We start from the raw sequence: 19761 nt of genomic DNA, 5'->3' as shown, positions 1-19761 counted from the left end.
TTGTCTATATGCTTATGTACCATGTATATCTGGTGCCTGGGATCTCCTAGTACTAGAATCTCTATGCTACAACATGGGTGCTGGGAACCAAACCTAGGTCCTCTGCAAAAGAAGTTGGTGCTCTAAACCTTTGAGATTTCTTCAGCCCTTATTGCTTGATTTTTGAGACTAGATCTCACATAGGCCACTCTGGCCTCAAACTCACTAGGAAGCTACAGCTGACCTTGTGAACTCTGGCCGCTACTACTTCCCCACCAGTATTAGAATTATGGGCCGTGGTGATGCACACCTTTAATCCTAGCACTCGGGAGGCAAAGGCAGAGGGATCTCTGTGAGTTTGAGGCCAGCCTGGTCTATAGTACTAGTTCCAGGACAGGCTCCAAAACTACAGAGAAACCCTGTCTTCAAAAACAAAACAAAAAAAAAGAATTATAGGCATGTACTACTGTACTGGCTCATCTTTTCATATTTTGGTGGTGATGTTGGTTTTTTGAGACAGGCTTTCTCTGTAGCAGGACTTATATATATAATTAATCTCTTTATATTCGAGATGAGACTCAATTATATTGTTATGTTTGGCAATTGCCTTTTGGATTTTATGAGTTTGCATTTCTTTTTTGTGGTTCTGGATTTTGCACTAATCAGAAAATCTTTTCCACATTAGGGTTCCACATATTGTAGTACCATAGTGCTTCTAGGCAAGATTTATTGGCATCTGAAGTATGGAGAAGAAGGAGCTTTGCTAGCTTAGGCTGATGCCGTTATTTTCTGTGGGTCTCAGCCTTGTTGGAAATCTAGGTCACTGTTAGAACTGGAGCAGCCTAATCTCACAACCTCTGTAAGTGGCTCTCTACAGGGAAAGGAAGTAAGGCTGGGGCATTGGATGAGCTGGCTCTTGCCCCATCTCTCAGCAGCCTTTATTCCAGGGATAGACTATAGTAGAAGAGGTTTTTGTTCCCTTTGTTCTCAGGGAGTAGGTATTTGGGTGACAGAAGCTCTTTGTTGGTGTCAAGGGAAAGGAGACTTTAAGGGCTCTTCCCTTCCTTCCACCAATTATCAGCTCCTGGACAAGTCAGCATAGGACAAGTGCTCCTAGAACTGCTGTGATCACAGAGAGTTCATAGGGCTGTGGCCATCCTCAACAGCATCGCCCTGCAGGGTTCTTCAGAATGGAACACAAGTCAGAGCTCTCTCAACTGAGCCTTCTGTGTTAAAATGATTGCAAAGACAAACTTGTTTAAGATAATTACCATTGACTCTCTACTCTTTAGGAATAGCCAGGCAAGAAGAAGGAAAAGCTGCTGTAGGTGTAACAGGAAATGACATCACTACTCCACCAAACAAGGAGCTGCCACCCAGCCCAGAAAAGAAAGCAAAGGTAGGTGATTGAATGGCATAGTTATTCTTTCCAGTAATTTTTAAAAACAGAACCTTTTGCTGTATTTGCTTGAATCATGAATGCAGTGTCTTTTTTCTGAGCTGCCTCAACTTTTTTCAAATTTAGATATTCTTAGAGACTATATTTCCATTTGTTCATATGGCTTAACCCAAATGTCCAAATCTCCTGCCTTTGCCCTTTTGTGTAAATGTTCATTAGATACTTGTTTGTCTTCTGTACAAGACCCTAGGCCTTGTACTTCCGAGGCAAGCACTCTATACCACTGTACCCATGGCTTTTTCATACTAGGTCTTAATATGTCCACTTTCGTCAATGTATAAATGACCCACTTTTCCCTTACTAACAACACAAAGCAATTATAGACTTACTCTGAAATCTTTTCAGGAAAAGGAAATGAAGGTTTTTTTTTTTTTTTTAATTTTTTTTTAATCAGATCATAGCTTCAAAACTACTTTGTAAAAATATAGGCGCTTTGTTTAAGACATAGGTACGAAAAGCAGGGTGTGGTGCCTATCCCTATCATCTTAGCAGTTTGGAAGCCTGAGGCTAGAAGATCTTGAGGTATATGCCAGCCGTTGTACCATAGCAGAGATCCTATTAAAAAAAAAAATAAAAGGAGATCCAGCCAGTAATGACTTACCGTAACCAAAAGTTAATTGATAACAAAGCTATTATTAAATTGTTTACTAACCTTACTACTGGAATTTGTGGCATTGTGATTAAAGAAAACATCTCCAAAGTTCAGTGATAGAACATGTTCTTAGCATGTTTAAGACCTTGAGTTCAAGAATCAAGAAGAAAGTTTTAGTTTCTTTATCTCCATCTTATTATCACCTTATTGTTTACTGAGCTCAGAAGAAAGAAATGCTAATTTTCAGTTGCATCAATCCTCATTGCTTATAATTTTTCTTTGAATTGTGCAGTTTATACTTTATTTTAATTTGTTTTTATTCTTGTCTGTGTGTTTGATGTTCTTTAAAATTTTTTAAATAAAAATTAAACAACCATCAACCTAAAGCCTTTGGCCACCACTCAACTTGCCAAGACTTCAACATCGAAAGCCAAAACACAGCCCACTTCTCTCCCTAAGCAGCCAGCTCCCACCACTACTGGTGGGTTGAATAAAAAACCCATGAGCCTTGCTTCAGGCTCAGTGCCAGCTGCCCCACCCAAACGCCCTGCTGCTGCCACTGCTACTACCAGACCTTCTACCCTACCTGCAAGAGACGTGAAACCAAAGGTAAGTAGGTGTCCATATACTGTGCCAGGAAAAGATTCCCTCTCTGAGTTCAGGTCAATAGAGACCTTGGTGTAGGCTCTTGGTGCTACAGGTGATGAACTGGTGGAATTGAGAAAGTGTAGGGGAAGGGCAAGTACATGCTTTTTCCGAAGTTTGGGTGCCTATTGGTGAGAGCATGGGAACACTTTTTACTTTTGTCTGCCCTGGTCAGAATCAACTATCTACTTTTAGTCTTCTTCATCCTCCTCCTTCTCTTCTTTCTTCTCCTCCTTTTCTTCTGTGGTTTCTCTGTGTAGCCCTGGCTATTCTGGAACTTGCTCCATAGACCAAGCAGGCTTCAACTCAGAACTCAGATCTGCCTACCTCTGCCTCCAAGTGCAGGACCACCTGCAAGCTTACTCCTTTTTCATAATTCCTTACTCTTCACCTAATTAATGTACTTTGATCAGTTTCCTGTAGTTCACAGACTAATCATATAGTTTGGGGTGGGGAAGAATTCTTACATCCAATTTCATTATTTGCCTTTCTCTTTAACCATCCTACAGTATAAAGTTTTCCCAATTCTCAGCAGCATGCTGTCCTTTCTAGCAGAGCTCACCAAGGTCCAGGATCATGTGACAACTTGCTGCTGTAGGCCACTTGTAACTGGGCTCCTTTCGATGTCCATCCTTCCAGTACACATTTAGTGCTGCACTGCTTTCAGGATGTTTTTGGAGGAATGACTGCCTTCCTTAAGCTCTTGTTTTACCCTATTGGTATCTTTAAATTCATGGTGGGAAGTGATTCCCATGTGAACAGGGTACTATTATATTGTAACCCTAGGGACTAAATTGAAACACTGCCTAAGAAGCTGAGAAATGCTATCATCAATCTCAGAAGGCTTTCTTTATTTATTCCCTTGGCTCCTAAAGATCCATTATTGTTACAGAGGGTGGAAGGAAGGTGACTGGCATCCAGGACAGTAGGTCCTCACTAAGGCTTATTGAACAGTGCACCTAGCAAAGAAAAGGGGGCTGCAGGGCTGAGTAGCTGTGTAAGTGTACTATAGTAGTACTATATTAGTTTCTTTCTTTTTTTTTTTTTAAGACAAGGTTTCTCTGTGTAACTTTGGCTGTTCTGGAACTCACTCTGTAGAATAGGCTGTGAGATCCTTCTTGTTTTGTTTTGTGATCTGTCTCACTATGGGGGCAAGTCTGTTCTAGAACTCACTGTATAGTCTGTGGTAGCCTCAAACTCATAACAGTCTTCTTATATACACCTTCCAAGTGTGCTGATACCACAAGCATTAAACACCTTATTCAAGTTATCTGGAGTCCTTGTCTTGGAACCATGTATTTTCATGTCACTGCAGAGTCCATAGCATCTCCTGTTTTCTGGTTATGCTTATAAAATCCTACGGGGCCATCCCTGACCTGTAGCTCACACTTTCCCTTTGCCATTTCCAGCCAATTACAGATGCTAAGGTTCCTGAAAAGCGGACCTCGCCATCCAAGCCTGCATCGGCCCTCAGACCTGGACCTAAAACTACCCCAACTGTTTCAAAAGTCACATCTCCCTCAACTCTTGTTTCCACTGGGCCAAGCAGTAGAAGTCCTGCCACACCTCTGCCTAAGAGGCCCATCGGTGAGTATTACAGTCTTCCTTCCTATGGTAACGCGTTGGAAGGGAATAGATAGGGCTTTCCCATTGTGTCTGACTGTGGCACTGACAGCATAGTGACTCCTTCATGGAACAACCCTCACTCAGTGTTAGGCTCCCTGCACAGTAGCAGTCAGGCAGGCACTGGGTTTAACACGTTCTTATCTGCATGAGCTTAGCAGCCGTGTGTATTCTGAAAAATCTTGAGCAAAGGTGACTCTTGTGAATTCTCAGATGCATTAGTTACTTTATTGTTAGTGACTTCATAGATCCCAGCACCTTGTGTCTATGGGTCCAGCCAGCCTCATGATAAAACCAGTGTGTGGGAAGCCCTAGGGTCTGTCTCTATCATGAAAAAGAGAGACAGGCAACTTAATTTCATAGGCATATTTGTTAAGTCACTATTGGGACTGATGAAAGCAGGATATAGTTCTGGCCTTGTTTATTGTGAACACAGGCTTCATGTGACTATTTAATTTGGGTTTTTTTTTTTTTGTTTGTTTGGTTTCTGTTTTGCTTTGTTTATGTGAGACCGGGTTTCTCTGTGTAACCACTCTGGCTGTCATGGAACTCACTTTGTAGACCAGGCTGGCTTCGAATTCATAGAGATTCTCCTGCCTCTGTATCCCAAGTGCTGGGATTAAATGAATATGCCACCACCCCCTGGCTTAATTTTGTGCTGTATCCAAAAAACAAGCAGAGTCACTGGCTCAGAGCGGGCATTCTGGGGCTGTCAGATGAACAATTAATCTCAGCTGGTCATCTTGTTAAAAATATGACTTTGTTTGTGCAGCCACTAAAACTGAGGGAAAAGCCGCTGATGTCAAAAGGACGACTGCTAAGTCTGCACCAGGTAATATGACTGCCAGAGCCTGGTGAGCCCGCTTCACTTGCCCTACTGGAAGGCTCCCTCTTCCCCCATGAACTCCTGCTACTTTTCATTTCTTTGCAGCTGACTTGAGTCGCTCAAAGACCACCTCTTCCAGTTCTGTGAAGAGAAACACCACTGCCGCGGGGGCAGCACCCCCAGCAGGGATGACTTCTACTCGAGTCAAGCCCACATCTGCACCTTCCCGGCCTTCTGAGGCTCTTTCTATGGACAAGAAGCCCATCTCAGCTAAACCTAGTTCCTCTGCTCCCAGGCTGAGCCGCCTGGCCCCCACTGCTTCTGCCCCTGGTCTGAAGAGTGTTCGCTCCAAGATTGGGTCCACAGAGAATATCAAGCACCAGCCTGGAGGAGGCCGGGTGAGTGCAGGCACTGGGGATCTTAGCCTGCTGGCTTCTGCTTCTCCTGCCACACCCAGTCACCTAGGGGGCTGTTAGGACCTTGCATTCAGTGCCAGGCTGAGTGCTGTTCTTCCTTTCTCTTCCCATGTTCAGTGTGTTGGGATTCTTTGGTTTACATTTTTCTTTGGGCAGTAGAAAGGGTCTTCTATTTTACAAAATTTCTAGAAAGTGGATATGTTGGTCTATAATGTGAACCACAGAATCACTATGAGTTTGAAGCCAGCTTCCACAGGGTTATGGAGCATGGAGGGAGCTTCAGAACCTATGAGGGTAAGAGAACACTGAACATAGAACCCAGTTACAATTATTTCTTTATCCCATGATGTAGGAGGAATCTGTCTCAAAGAAAACTGGGATGCCCTCTGGTGTCCAAGAGAAGCTGTGCTTTGAAATAAACCATACACACCCTATTTTAATCCCAGTTTCCCCTCCATCTTCTCTTCCTGTCCTCCCTCCTTCTTCCCCCACCTCCTAATGGCTTCTCTTAGAGGGTAAGGCCTGCCCTAGGAAGTCAACTAAGTCTGTCTTATCACCCAGTTGAGGCAGGACCAACTCATACCACACACCCACACACAGCCCCACACACCCCTGCCCCGGGCTAAGCAAGGTAACTCACCATAGAGAATGGGCTCCACACTCTGGCTTTCCTAAACCACAGTGCTTCATATTGAGAAAATACTGAGGCTGGGTGTAGCAGCCGAACTTTAATTTTATCAGAGGGGGGCAGAGGCAGGCGGATCTTTGTGAGAGAAAAGCACTTGCCACCGTACCTGACTACATGAGTGTGATGGAGAGACAAAAGTGCCTCCAAGTTTTCTTCTGAATTCCACACATGTGCACAATGGTACATACACAATAAATAACTTTAAAAAAAGAATATTCTGGTTACACAATGACAAATTTATGCATTGAGTTTAGCAGCTGTTGGGAACCCAGAATGTGGAGGAATTGGTAGACAATTTCACTTGAGACTGTGGTGGTTAGAGTCAACAGTTACATCCTTTGCTAGCACTTGAACTATTCTGACAGGATCCAGAGTAGGACACTTAAATTTCTTTAACCCAAAGCTTAGAATTGAGTAGGGGTCCTGGAAATGGGACTCATTAAGAACCCAGGCTGAGTTACCAGAATCCACATTTGTGACTCATAATAAACTTTTGTATGTAACTTCAGTTCCAGTGAGCTCAGTGCCCTCTTCTGGTCTCTGTGGGTACCAGGCATGCATATGGTGTGTGCACGCAAAACACTCACACACATAACATTTAAAACAAAATTTGAATAGGAACAAGAATCATGGTTCATTTGGATGACATTGATGACAAACTGGGACAATTCTGGGATGAGGGCCTCAGGGTTACTTTTGGTGATAAACAGTGGTTGCCATGGACAACCAGCCCAGGGTCCCAACTGAGCCACAGATGACCTTTCTCCTAATCTTTGCTCTTCTTAGATTTTCATACTATAAAAGCTCAAGAGATTCTAGATAACTTGGGCTAGTGACTGGATTATCTGTTGCAGTGAACCTGATGTATGTACATCATGCTTGTTGTCACTGGTGACTATGACCATGTGCTTGGATAGCAGAGTATTGAAGTCAAGAGGACACTGTGATACAAGATGATATTCTCACAAGCATGCTCACAAAAAACAATTGGATCTTCTTAGCTTTGAACCTCTTCTCCATAAATGCATGATCTCATCTTTATTTCAGCTCTGGCCTGTGGTTCCTCCTCCTGTGCCTCTTGCTCAGGGATCTCTGAGGATCTAGTTTAGGAGTGTGTTGTCCTAGGGGCAAGTGTGACCCTGCTTCTTTCTGCCTAACATCCTGGCCTTGGTCTTTTGTGGGGGTCTTTTTGTTTTGTTTTTTGTTTGTTTGTTTTTGTTTTGTTTTTGGATTTTTTTTGTTGTTGTTTTTGTTTGGTTTCAGGGGTTTTTTTTTGTTTGTTTGTTTTTTGTTTTTTTTTTTTTTTGGTCCTTTTTTTTTTTTTTTTTTTTTTTTTTTTTTTTGGTCTTTTTTCTTCCCTCCCACCCTCTTCCTTCCTTGGCATTTCGGCTCTCATCTTTGTTTGAAACTTGCCCCCCCCCCCCCTTTATTTTCATCCAGGCCAAAGTAGAGAAAAAAACTGAGGCAGCTGCCACAGCTGGAAAACCCGAACCTAATGCAGTCACTAAAGCAGCTGGTTCCATTGCAAGTGCACAGAGATCGCCTGCTGGGAAAGTGAGTTTTATTTAGGTTTACCTCTTTGAGGTAAAATGGTAACCATTCTTCTAGCCTGAGTCATTTTCTATTGTATTCTACTTTGCTCCTGTTCTTGACTGGTTCCTGCTTCTTCCTGAGTTCCTTCCTCTAGTTAATGACTCAGCCATCACACAGTTTTTATATCAACCTTGAAAGCTAACCAAGTTTATACCCCATTTCGGGGATACTTACTCAACTTGATGAAGGGAACTTGCAAACTGTCAGTCACTTCCTTGGCATTTGAAACTCACTTATTATGCATACAAATCTGTCATACTCAAGTTCTTCCTCAGAAGACAACAGTGGCAATATCCAGATCCTTGTTGCCACTCTGTCTTCTGACCTCATAAAGCTGCTGCTGGCTCCCTGATCTTTTTTATTTTTATTTTTTCTGGAGATATACCTTTTAAACCCAAGGCTTTGGTATACTACTGCTGAGCTACATCATGATGCCCCCTTCCTTAGTTCATCTCTTAGCTGGTTATTAGGATTTTCATCCATGGTGGAAAAACACCCATGTAGGGATTGCAGTGTCTGCTGAAGGGCATTAGGAAACTAAAACCAGCTTTGTTGTGACTTTCACACACTGAAACATAGGTAGGTACCTCCTATAGCAGGCAGGTGGGTTGTCTGGGCTCTGGACCATAAGGACCAAGATATATAGTCTCACAACCCCAGGAACGGCTGTGATGGGCATGATGGGATGGTGAAAGCTGCATCGTGACTTCTGCTGGGTCATCACTAAAAAATCTGTAGTCCCTTGTTTAGGTACCTCACTGTAGTTTACTAACAGTGACCCACTGTTAAGGTCATGAAGGAAGTTAAGACATGAGAAGCAAAGGTCCCCTGGTTCTGAGGAAGGGGAGGGAGGGCCAAAGAAGGACCCTGTATGTCACTCAGTTCCAGGTGAGGGTGTTGTAGTGCAGCATGGTTGTGCCCTCCTAAATTGGACATCACTATACCACCATTTTGGTCTGTTCTGTTACACATCTAGAGGATTCAGATGATGGTAAAGACAGGTTTGCTGGCTATAATCCCAGGTGAGACAGGAGAACCAGGAGTTTGAGGCCTGATTGGGGTACATAACAAGTCCCAGGCATGCTTATTCATGTAGTCAAGACCCATTTCAAACAAACAAAACAAAGAATGAAAATGAAGTCCCTCCTTGCCTATCACATAGTTTGTTGAATGAAAGGTTTCTGACATGGCAGGAGTCCCACTGTTTCTTGAAAGCCTGAAATTGTTGGGTGAAGTGTGCCAGCTACTGAGTCTGTGGCCTGTGCTCCCCTGGTATCCAGTTCAGGATTCTGTGGCCATTTGCCTTTTTATATAAACAGTGTCTTCCTTCCTGTTGTTATCTGATCTGTGCTGTTGGCTGCCCAACAATTCTTAGAGCAGCTTTTGTTTCTGGGGCTGAATCTGGCTGCAAGTTCCAGGACCCAGATGGGATCTGGTCCAGAGCATCAATATCCTTGCTAGAAAAAGCTAGAGTCCTTGTATCCGTTCTTCAGAGAAGAATCTGGACAAGAAGTTGGGGTGATACTTGGTAGGCCTCAGGGGCCTGTTGAGTCTTAGAAACCACAACCCAGCCCCCATGAGCAGTGAGGGCAGCATTGTTCGGCCTCTGTTGTTGCTTTGTCTACTCACTCCCTCTCTTACTTTCATGTTCCTTTTCATGTGTTTTCCAACCCCTATTCTAACAGAAGTGTGGACAGAGGTTTAAGGTCACTCTTTGTTGGCATTGTGATCACATGTGTACCTGCTCTGTGTAAGTTCTAACTAGCCCTCTCCCTTTGTGTTTTTTGTTTTTGTTTTTTGTTTTCTCTCTCTCTGTTCTCTAACACTCCAGGTCCAGATAGTCTCCAAAAAAGTGAGCTACAGCCATATTCAATCCAAGTGTGGTTCCAAGGACAATATTAAGCATGTCCCTGGAGGTGGCAATGTAAGTATAAGATCTGGTCAGTTGGTGTTTGAGGCATAGCCTCTGTGGGAAACCCCGGCAGGATTACAGTGGTCTGGGTTGGGTATTTGCCAAGAAGCAGGCCTGCCAAGTGATGGGAGCTAGAAGCCTATATATATATATATATAGTGGGTGGTCTCATCTCACCCAAATGTGGGAGGCTTTGTGGTTTTCTCTATCTGAGCCAGAGGTCTCTGCTCTGAAGGCGGAAGTTCGCATTGCTTGAGATGTACAGACTTGACTGTGTGCCTGAGCATCCCTGAGAGAATTCTTTCCCCGGGGTACCCCCTGTGCTTAAATCTTTAACATTACAAAAACAGTATTAACCAGCATTTCACCCTACCACTCCTGCTTCTATCTGTATTCTTCCTTTGTGGGTTGTTTTTTTTTTTTTTTTTGCTCACGTCTTCACCTTTTAGTCCCTTTTCTTTCAGTCTGTTCATCTAAACATCTCCCTTGTTTTCACAGTGCTGTACATGTTAGCTCTTTGCATGTGTTGGGGGTGCTGGTGATTACAGCTCACAAGGAAGTTCTGGTCTGGGGAAACAGCTCAAGGGGTCATTGTCACTTAGTGGGTGTTTTCTACTTGTTCCTGTGATGGTTCCTGCACAGGTGGAAGTCTGCATTGCTGTACCAGGGGCACAGTACAGGGCCACCCCCATGGCACCTACGCTTGCCTCCCATTCAAGAGAGACTGACATCCTGAGCTGGGCTGTTGTTCTGCTTTCGTTCTTTTCTTTCTGCTCCCCTGCTTCCCCCATTCTGCCCAGGTCTGTAAACACCCCCTTGAGGTTTTATTTTGAAGAATGCAGCCAAGCGTGTTCCTTCCCCCAGTCAACCCCCTGGCTCAGTGGTTCTTAATGTCAGACTCCCCATGCTTTGCACTACGGTACAGTGTGAGGTGAGGTTGGCTACAGTGACTAAGACCTTGAAAGACATCATGTACTTTAGGAGTCAGCCTCTGCGACCACAGGAGGTACTGATGTAGCTTTTAATTTTGGGTTCTTAGCCTGGTAGACATGTGAGTGAACAGGAATTCTAAAGGGATTAATTTATTTCTGTGTGTGACAGGATTTAGTGTTTTGGTGTTTTGGCGTATTTATCTGTTAGAGTGTTTGCCCAGCATTCATGGGCCAGAAGTTCAATCCCCAGCATGGCATAAACCAGGTGTGGTGGCACATGCCTGTGAGTCTAGTACTCAGAAGATAGATACAGCAGAATCCTTCCTAACTTTGTGAACCTACAGTTTGCCCTCACCTTTCAACCTGAAAACACCATCAAAAAGCTTTTTAATATCCTCGTCTCAAGATAGCCTCCTGAAAAGTGCATTCACCCTATGCTCACCCCCCCCCCCAAAAAAAATTAAAATCCTGCCTAGGCACCACTGGAGGATCACAGCAGATTACACAGAATAGACTGATGCATATGCTACATAAATAGAACCATGAATAATTATTATTTAACACACCAAGGATTCTGCTGTATCCTCCTTCTACTACTAGAATCACAGGCACAGTGCTCCCCAAGTGTTCCCAAGCTGCACACCCAGAGTACGTTGAAAGATAAGGAAGTCATGTGCTCCGCTCTCCTGTTTCAGCTGCTTCTATGTGTAGCTGGTCCCAACATAAGATTTTATGGCAGTTTGGGTCCTCTGTCACCCTTATAATAGGGAAAGTAAGTGCTCTGATCTGTGGGCAGCTCGTTTCAATAGCATGTGTTGGTGTGGGGGATGTCACAGGCCAGCCATAGCCTTGAAAACTCACAGGCAGAACAGGGCAGAGGATCAGCCTATGATTGGTTGCATACCAAGGTGTTCCTTAAAGAGATAAGAGTTCAAATCCAGCCTGATCTAAATATGAGTTCTGTGATAGCCAGGACTACGTAGAAAGACACTGTCTTAAATAATAAATTAATAAAATCATCAAACCAAAAATCACAGAGATCCACCTGCCTCTGCCTCCCCAAGTGTGTACTACTGCCACCTGGCTCCTTTTTCTTCACACCCTGCTCCCCAAAGCAGGGCCTCCCTGTGCAGCCCTGGCTGTTCCGGAACTTCCTCTGTAGACCAGGCTGGCCTCAGACTCTGAGATCCACCTCCGTGTGTGTGCGTGCGTGCGTGCGTGCGTGCGTGCGTGTGTGTACATACATGTGTACTCAAGTCCTAGCACATGGATAGAGGTGAGAGGGCAGCCTTGGTTGAACCCTGCCTTGTTTGAGATGAGGTCTTTTGTCATTTATCTGCTCCTACCCCAGGCAGGCTGGGGAGTTCCCAGACATTTTCCTTCTCTCTGTGAATTTGCTGTTGCTGTTAATCTAGGTTTTATGTCATATCTGAAGATTTGAATTCAGGTCCTTACACTATATAGCTATCACTTGTACTACCCACAAAGCTATCTCCCTAATCCCATCCTGTCTATGGAATGTTTATTTTCCTGTCTGCTGCCTGTGCTCTTATTTACTTTTCCTTTGTTCTTCAGTTTTCTTTAAGTTGATTTAAGTTTACATTTTTCTTCCACATTTTGGCATGATGCTCCATCAGCCGTCAGTCATATTTGTGGTATCAGAAGAAATTATCATCATGAGACTGCCAGCAACCATTTAGTTTTGGGCTGGAATATGCCTTTTATTCAGAATTTTGCCTCACTGGCTTTTCTTTCATTGAGGTATAGTTAGGAGGTAAAGGGAGGCCTTGAGTGTAACTTCAAATTTGGAAAGAACCTAGTCTCAGACTGACAGAGTGGTTTGTTTCTGTTAATTTACCACAGGTGATCTCGGGGATAGATAGGCATCCTTGCTTCAGTATACATTGGTGGGCTAGTTTCAGTAACAGCCAGCTTTTTTAGCTGACGACAGTACCCTGAAGCAGGAAGATTGCCTTAGATTTAGATTGGCAGGTGTTCAAGGCTATCTATGTTAGTATGAGGTCTATCTTTCAAAGGTAAACAAAACATGAATGATCTGGAATTCATGGAGCTCCAGCTACCTCCTTGAGTGCTGGGATTAGAGAAGTTTGCCTGCACAATCTGCATGGGGAGCATGATCTTGTCAGGCACTTCATTCTGTTGATTATTTTCTAAACAGACAAAGTATCTTATCTGTAAATGAAAGTCTATTAAAGCCTGAAGGAAGCAAGAAAGCTAATTGTGTATGGTGAGAGCAGCCTCTAGGGACACATGGGACTGTTCTGGCAGCACTCTGACTGCTAGAAAAGAACAAGTATCCTAGGAAGGTACATATCTTCCATGGCTAAGAAGCACATTTAAAAATTAGTCTGAAAAATAATCATAGCTCCTGTGTATGGTACTGTAATCCTAGCATTCTGAAGGCTGAAGGCTGCATCAGCAAAGTTGAGTATGTGTCAAAACAACAAAATATGTGTTGCTAGGCGAGGGAGGATACTGCTGTCCTGTGACGCTACTTTTTTTTTTTTAAACATGTACCAGGTATGGCTGGAGAGAGAGTGTGTGTTCAGTGGTTATTTGATTCTCTTTACGTACATGCGAACTCTCACCTATATACAACTCTAGTTTTAGGAGCTCTAACACCTCCTTTCTGGCCTCAGTGGGCACCAGATATGTAAATGATGCACAGATATAACATGCAGGCAGAATACTCAAACACAAAAGTAAAAGTTCGTCTTTCTAACATGAAATGTAAAAATAATTAAATTGATAACTTTACTCTACATTTTAAAGGTAATTCTTTTGCAGAAATGGGAAATAACCCAAGTGCTGAGTTGATGAGTTAGGTGTATGCAGCAGCTGTGCAGATCATTTTTGTGGCCCTTTTGTGCGTTTTTGTTTTCCTGGGAGACTGACTATTCATGAAGCCTATAGGAGTCCAAAGCTACACACATGGCCATGCACTGATCTGGGGGATGTGCATTGAAAACACTGGAAGGATACGCAGTAATTATTAGTCTAGGTTTCCATGGACAAGGAGTTGCTCGGTAGATAAGGCTTTTAGATCAACCCTGATGGGCATTGTAGGAGAGCCTTAATGTTAGTGTTTGTACCCTACAAAGAGGCACAGTTCTGGAGGGTAGAAAGGAAGACTTGGGGCAGGGGAATGGAGTCAGAGGTAAAGACAAAGGCTATAGTAGATCACTGGCTCTTGTAAGTATTTTAGGATGTGGCCTTGACCTTGACCAGACTTGAAATGAGGATAACCAAGGGAGCTCATGTACGTGGGCTGGCCTCATCGATGATCTGTGTCTTCTCTCTAAGGATATTTGCTTTCTGTTCTTCTGTCTAGGTTCAGATTCAAAACAAGAAAGTGGACATCTCCAAGGTCTCCTCCAAGTGTGGGTCCAAAGCTAATATCAAGCACAAGCCTGGTGAGTGGCTCTGCCTGTGGTGCTGAGACTCCTTGGGGTAGGTGGGCCTGTTTCATGACATCAGAACTTGAGCCAGAGCCAGGCAGTGGTGACACACACCTTTAATGCCAGCATTCAGGAGGCAGAGACAGGCGGATCTCTGTGAGTTTAAGGCCAGCCTGATCTACAGAGTGAGTTCCAGGAATGTCTCCAGAGCTACACAGAGAAACTCTGTCTCAAAACAAACAAAAACAAAAACAAAAACAAAAAAAAAAAAAAAAAGGAAAGAAAGAAAAGAAAAGAAAAAACGAAAGAACAAAATCTCTGAGTTATCTTCCACCTAGGGTGCCTGATGGAAACAGCACTGCTTTCCAACCCTGTCAGAGATGGTGGCTGGGTATTGCCCTTTTGTTGGAGGAGGAACAGTTTGTTGACCATTTTCACAGCTGTTCCCTTGGTGATATTTACATCCTGTGCCTGGTAGTCTTGTATGCTGTGTGCCTGGCACTGTTGACCTGGGCCAGCCTCCCAGGTTAGCATGCTGGGAGCTATTGTTGAAGGAGTGGAATGATGTTCAGACTTGTTGCAGGTCCTTTAACAAATGAAGCCCCAAGCAGAGACTCCTAGTTGTCCAGCCTTGACATCAGAAAAGGGGCTTTTGGAATGCTGAGGATCTAGTAGCTGTCCCAGTGGCATTTCCCTCTGGCACCATCACTGACAGTCCTACGGAGGCCTTGTGCTCTGTTTCTGAACACAGCTGACAAGGGTCTGTGAGGTCTGGTGCCAGACCTGATGTCTCCTGAGATCAGCTCCTGGGACAGTTAAAATTGAAGGCACAGAAAATTCCTCCCCTCAGTAGGCTCCAGGCTAGTTTGTTTGTTTTCCTTGGTTTTGTTGTGATTTTGAACTTTTAACAGTGCTCCCACTTGTCCTTCCAAGTACTGGGATTGGGATACCCAATTTAGATTGTATTCTTCGGTGGAAGACTAAACACTGTGGTCCTTATTTATCTGGGAAATCCATTCATGACGTTGCTCTTGCCCTAATGTCACGAAGGGAATTGAGGCCTGGTGTTGCCAGGGCCAGCTCGGCAGTGGGGAGGAAACCTGGTAGTTTGTCGGGAACTTGAGTGGGTGTAGGCTGAGTGCAGGTGGAAAGGAATAGGAGGTCATGCCTGCAGTGTGCACTTTCCCCTTGAACCCTAGTGTGGCCGCGTGCTCTCCACGTTGCCCTTGTGTGCACGTAGCCTTCCCTTCTACCCCAGCCAGAGGTCTCTGGCCCTGTCAGCCCTTTCTCAGCTCCTACTTCCAGATTTGCTCTGTTCCTTCTTTTCTCTCTGGCTCAAGCAATCAATGTCCATGTCCTCTCCCTGTCATTCACTAAGCATCAACGTGAGCAACTGAACAGTCAAGCCCCTGGCTGATGGAACACTTAGGAGAATTGTGGGACCTGGAGAATCAGAAGTCCTTTCAGGCCTCACATCAGTGCTTTGAGAACAGCCTTTCCTCCAAGGGGAGGGAAGTATTGCCATTGCCTCTTTTGTTCTAAGAACCACCCAGGAATTGATTGGGTCATTTTCCTTGTTCTAGAAGTGATAGGCCAGGCTCCTGACTGCCACCGGTGTATTCTGAAACCCTCAGTGACCACTGCCTTTGCTGTTCCAGGTGGAGGAGATGTCAAGATTGAAAGTCAGAAGTTAAACTTCAAGGAGAAGGCCCAGGCCAAAGTGGGATCCCTTGATAATGTTGGCCACCTACCTGCAGGAGGCGCCGTGAAGGTAGTGAGTGGGTCACCAGTGTGCATCTAGAGTGGTGTGTGCAGTTGGAATGGACTTAGTAGGACTGTCACCGCCCCTCAGTTTCTTCAGAAGTTACATGTCCACTCACACCATTTCTGTCTCCATTACCACCATTAGTCCAGAGTGAGGCAGAGGAGGCAAAGAGCCCCAGCCACCTCTCAGCTGGTGGCAGTGTCTGCTCCTGAGAGCTATCGTCTTTATTGGATACATCCCAGCCATTTTCTGATGGAATGTGGGTTGGGGCCTAGGTGAGACGGTAAGCTGGCGTTCTGCACATAGTTCCCTGACTGTCATTTAAACTGCCAGGCACGGGGTACTGCCGCTTGCCTACCCTGCGCCAGTCTCTGGGAGAGCATAAGAACAGAGACAGACTTGCATATCTTGACATTGGCTGGGCCTCTCCTCTTTCCTCACCCCTCTTTCCACAGTACTGTGAGACCTTTTGTGTGCCAAGACTCCATCTATCCCTCATTCCGTGTCTGGGCAGGTGGGGAGACCCATGCAGGTCAAAGCTGCTGATGCTCAGGGGAAGTGGGCAAGGGCAGGGAGCATGGTCTGCGTGCTGGGCATTGTGCAGCTGTCCTTTCCTCCTAGCCCTGACTCTTCTTCGGATAACGGTTTGTCTGTGTGGGACGTTACAGATTTGGAGTCTGGTTGGTTCATGGCCACGGCGGGAAGTGAACGCACCCTGAGATTCACACCCAGGCTTTTCTGTTCTAAGTTTTGTGTTACTTTCCTTTCTCCACTTTTCTCCTTTTTCTGTTCTTTGTATCCACTATCGCCTGCTGGGCTTTCACTAAGAGCTCCCACTGTTTTCTGCTTGACCCCTGCTGGGCATCCTCCTATTGGCCTCTATAAGCCCCTGAAATAATGTTCCTGGCTATAGTCTTTGGATGCCTTCTTCCTGTTTCCTCTGTGTTGATGTGCTCTGAATGGCACCCAGCATAAAAGATGCTGTATGGTGAGGAGACCGCACCACACAGATGAGCCTGCAGGGTGGGACCTACTTCGTTACCAAAGGCCCTCTCAGCACTGGCTGTGGGGCACCCCTATTTCCCAGCTAGGCTTAGTGCACTGCTGTGTGCTCTTCCGAGTTTGTTGTTGTCCTAGCGGTGTTTTTTGTATCGGCCTTGATGAGATTCACAGAGTTCCATAATGAGACTCCCAAGAGTGTCATTATCCCAGCAACTCCAATCTTGAGAGTCAGTGCGAGGGAGGGGGTAAACACCTGGTGAAGAGCCAGTGGCTGCTGGGGTGTGGGCTGGGAAGACTGTGTATGAAACCACCACATCATGCATCCCACTCCCTCCCCGACTGACCCTTCACTGTCTCCCCCACTGTTTCATTGTAGACTGAGGGCGGTGGCAGTGAGGCCCCTCCGTGTCCGGTCCTCCCTGCTGGGGAGGAGCCGGCCATCCCCGAGGCTGCGCCTGATGCTGGCGCTCCTACTTCAGCCAGTGGCCTCAGTGGCCACAACACCCTGTCGGGGGGTGGTGACCAAAGGGAGCCCCAGACCTTGGACAGCCAGATCCAGGAGACAAGTAAGTGGCTGGGCTTGGCCTAAGGGCCAGCCAGGGGCCCTGTCACTGGCTGAAAATTGAAACTCCTTTGTTTTATGACTGGAGTGTGGCCTAAATTTTAACAAAGTAACCTTTTATCTTCCAGGCATCTAATGATGACATTCTGGTCTCGTCTTCCATCTCCCCTATGTTCCCTCTCTTGTCTCCCCCTCCGTGTTGCCCTCTCCCATCCCTCCTCACGTGTCACTGCAGATTGAGACCTACAAGCTGACGTTCCGGGCTAATGCCAGGGCCCGCACCGACCATGGGGCCGACATTGTCTCCCGGCCTCCCCACTTCCCTGGCCACCCAAGCTTGGGGTCCCGGGCCCTGGGCTCCCTTTCCCGGGCTGTCTACTAGACTTGTAAGCTCTTGGGTGCTGAGCTGCCCTGTAGGCCTCTCTCCCTCCTGCCTAGCTTGCTCAGGCGGCGGCAGCCCCCACTGCCTTCACCTCCTTCACCCCTTCTGGGCCCTGCTCCATCTTCACTGACTTACCACTCACTGCACCCCACTGCTGTATGGGCAAAGTTGGGAGGGGATGGGAGTCTAATGGCATCTCTCTGGGATCTATGGGCGGGGTGCTGGATTCCAGTCTCTGATGTTTGGGTTTTTTGGACCAAACCCAAAAGAAACTGACAAACCTTCCCTCTCTTTCCTGGTTCGACTTGGAGGGGGACAAGTAGAGGTGACTCCAGGTGGTAACCAGCACTGATGGAATCCCCTGGAACCTAAACCACTGCCTTCTCCTTGACTTCCACAGTGGAAGCTGCCCTGCAAGTGGCACTAGGCCCTTTTGCCTCGAGTTAGTCAGGGTCAGTTGCCCCTTGTCCCGCTGCGCATCATACCTGGATAGCTGCTGTCTCACTCTCTTTCTCTTGTTCTTATTTCCCAGTAACCTATGAACTGGTGGTGTAGTTTGCTGCTTGAAGCCACGTCTAAATGAGAGTTCTCAGTAGGTGGTGAAGGGAGCAGGGGAGGAGGTTCTGAGTCTCCTCTGAGGAGGCTGTCAGGCATTGGGGGCTGCCCGTACTCTGGGCAGCTTGGGACCCTGTGGGAAGCAGGGCTCCTGCCTAGAGAGCAGATGGACAGCTAGAGCCGGCCAGTGTGACTGGCTGTGCTGGCATTGTGTGTATGCTGCTTTTTCCCCCTAACCAAGAGGCTGGTTTTTAGCGTTTGTCTCTTTCCCTGGGATCCAGTGGTCATGGTGTGATACAAAACCAGGGCTGGAGAAACAGAAATGAAGGTCAAAATCCCTGACCTGCACCTGCAGGCCAAGGCACCTAAACCCTCATGTCTGGGGGAGCCTGAGATGTCCAGAATGCATGTGAACAGTGGGAATCAGGTGTGGAAACTGAAAACTAGAATGCATGAGACTGAGGCCACCCCACTTTCCTTGTGGTGTGACTGACTGGAGAGGAGCAGGAGAGGCCAGGCCAGTCATGGTGGCACAGCCATCCCAGTGTCATCTATTTATGGGTCGGTGGAATGGCTGCAATGCTGAGAAAATCCTGGGAATTTTATCAACACAAGATTCTTATTGCACTTGTATTTTTTTGTATTAAAGTTTGCATGGTTTCTAATAAAGGATTCAAACCTAAGTTTGTAGTGAAATGGCCTAGGAGGGGCTCTCCTGGTGAGGCATTTTCTGCTGTGCAGATTTGCCTGTCAGGAGGCTGGCCCAGATCTCACCCCCTTGACCCTCCTCCTGGCACAACCTCCATTTCTGCTCTGGGTACAGCTTAAGCAGATAGATAGGTCTGTACTCTCTCTCTCTGCCCAAGGAAGTCATCCCTGGGTCCATTTTTGAGGCAGCAGTTTCTTTTCAGATATCGTTACACCCTAGCTCTCCAAACTCACGCACAAGGAATTGCAGGGGCCTGTGGGAAAAGTACCGCTTGAACCAGGGAGTGGCTTTCTTTGCGGGCTGTCTGTAGAAAGCTGCATGGAGCCTTCAGTGTCAGTATTTTTTCAGCAAGAAGAGGCGAGATGGAACTAGGGAGAAGGAAGCAGTAGGGCCTGGGTGCTGATGGTGTAGGGCATAAAGGTACTTGTTAACCTCCTTGATGCTTATCCTGGAGCCTTGATGCTGAAATTAACAAGAGTCCATTGGCCAAAGGATTAGAGAAAGGAAGGTGGCCTAAGCTCTCCAGGTAGACTATAATAAGAGGTCCAGCTCCCTGGGATGGTCCCACAAGTCAACCTAAGAAGGCTGATGTGGCTGATTGGAACCATAGGCCACGTGATGTGTATACTTTGCAACGCTTGGGGGTGAGATCTTTCTGTACTTTCAGTTTGCTCATGGCTTAGCCATTTTACCTGTGTCGAT

General features: G+C 45.9%; 1 protein-coding gene across 5 annotated transcripts in view; it reads left to right on the top strand.

Annotated features, from left to right (window-relative positions):
• The window catches only part of Map4 (microtubule associated protein 4), a 119347-nt gene extending 101710 nt beyond the window's left edge, over nucleotides 1-17637 (top strand). For 2 of the 5 annotated variants that reach the window (XM_051203435.1, XM_051203451.1), the window contains 10 exons: nucleotides 1272-1378; nucleotides 2418-2639; nucleotides 4085-4262; nucleotides 5071-5130; nucleotides 5230-5522; nucleotides 9653-9745; nucleotides 14018-14099; nucleotides 15743-15855; nucleotides 17228-17417; nucleotides 17542-17637. In XM_051203435.1, coding sequence (XP_051059392.1) covers nucleotides 1272-1378; nucleotides 2418-2639; nucleotides 4085-4262; nucleotides 5071-5130; nucleotides 5230-5522; nucleotides 9653-9745; nucleotides 14018-14099; nucleotides 15743-15855; nucleotides 17228-17417; nucleotides 17542-17549 — 1346 coding nt within the window. In that variant the 3' untranslated portion in view covers nucleotides 17550-17637. Of the gene's footprint in view, nucleotides 1-1271; nucleotides 1379-2417; nucleotides 2640-4084; nucleotides 4263-5070; nucleotides 5131-5229; nucleotides 5523-7668; nucleotides 7783-9652; nucleotides 9746-14017; nucleotides 14100-15742; nucleotides 15856-17227; nucleotides 17418-17541 lie in introns of all 5 variants that reach the window. The other 3 variants (XM_051203443.1, XM_051203456.1, XM_051203428.1) reach the window with 2 other exon arrangements.
• The last annotated feature ends 2124 nt before the right edge of the window (nucleotides 17638-19761 follow it).

The sequence above is a fragment of the Phodopus roborovskii genome, unplaced genomic scaffold (assembly GCF_943737965.1).
Source record: "Phodopus roborovskii unplaced genomic scaffold, PHOROB, whole genome shotgun sequence".
NCBI classification, from domain to species: Eukaryota; Metazoa; Chordata; class Mammalia; order Rodentia; family Cricetidae; genus Phodopus; species Phodopus roborovskii.
Note: the sequence above shows the minus strand (reverse complement) of the source record. Positions and strands in the feature narration are given on the sequence as shown.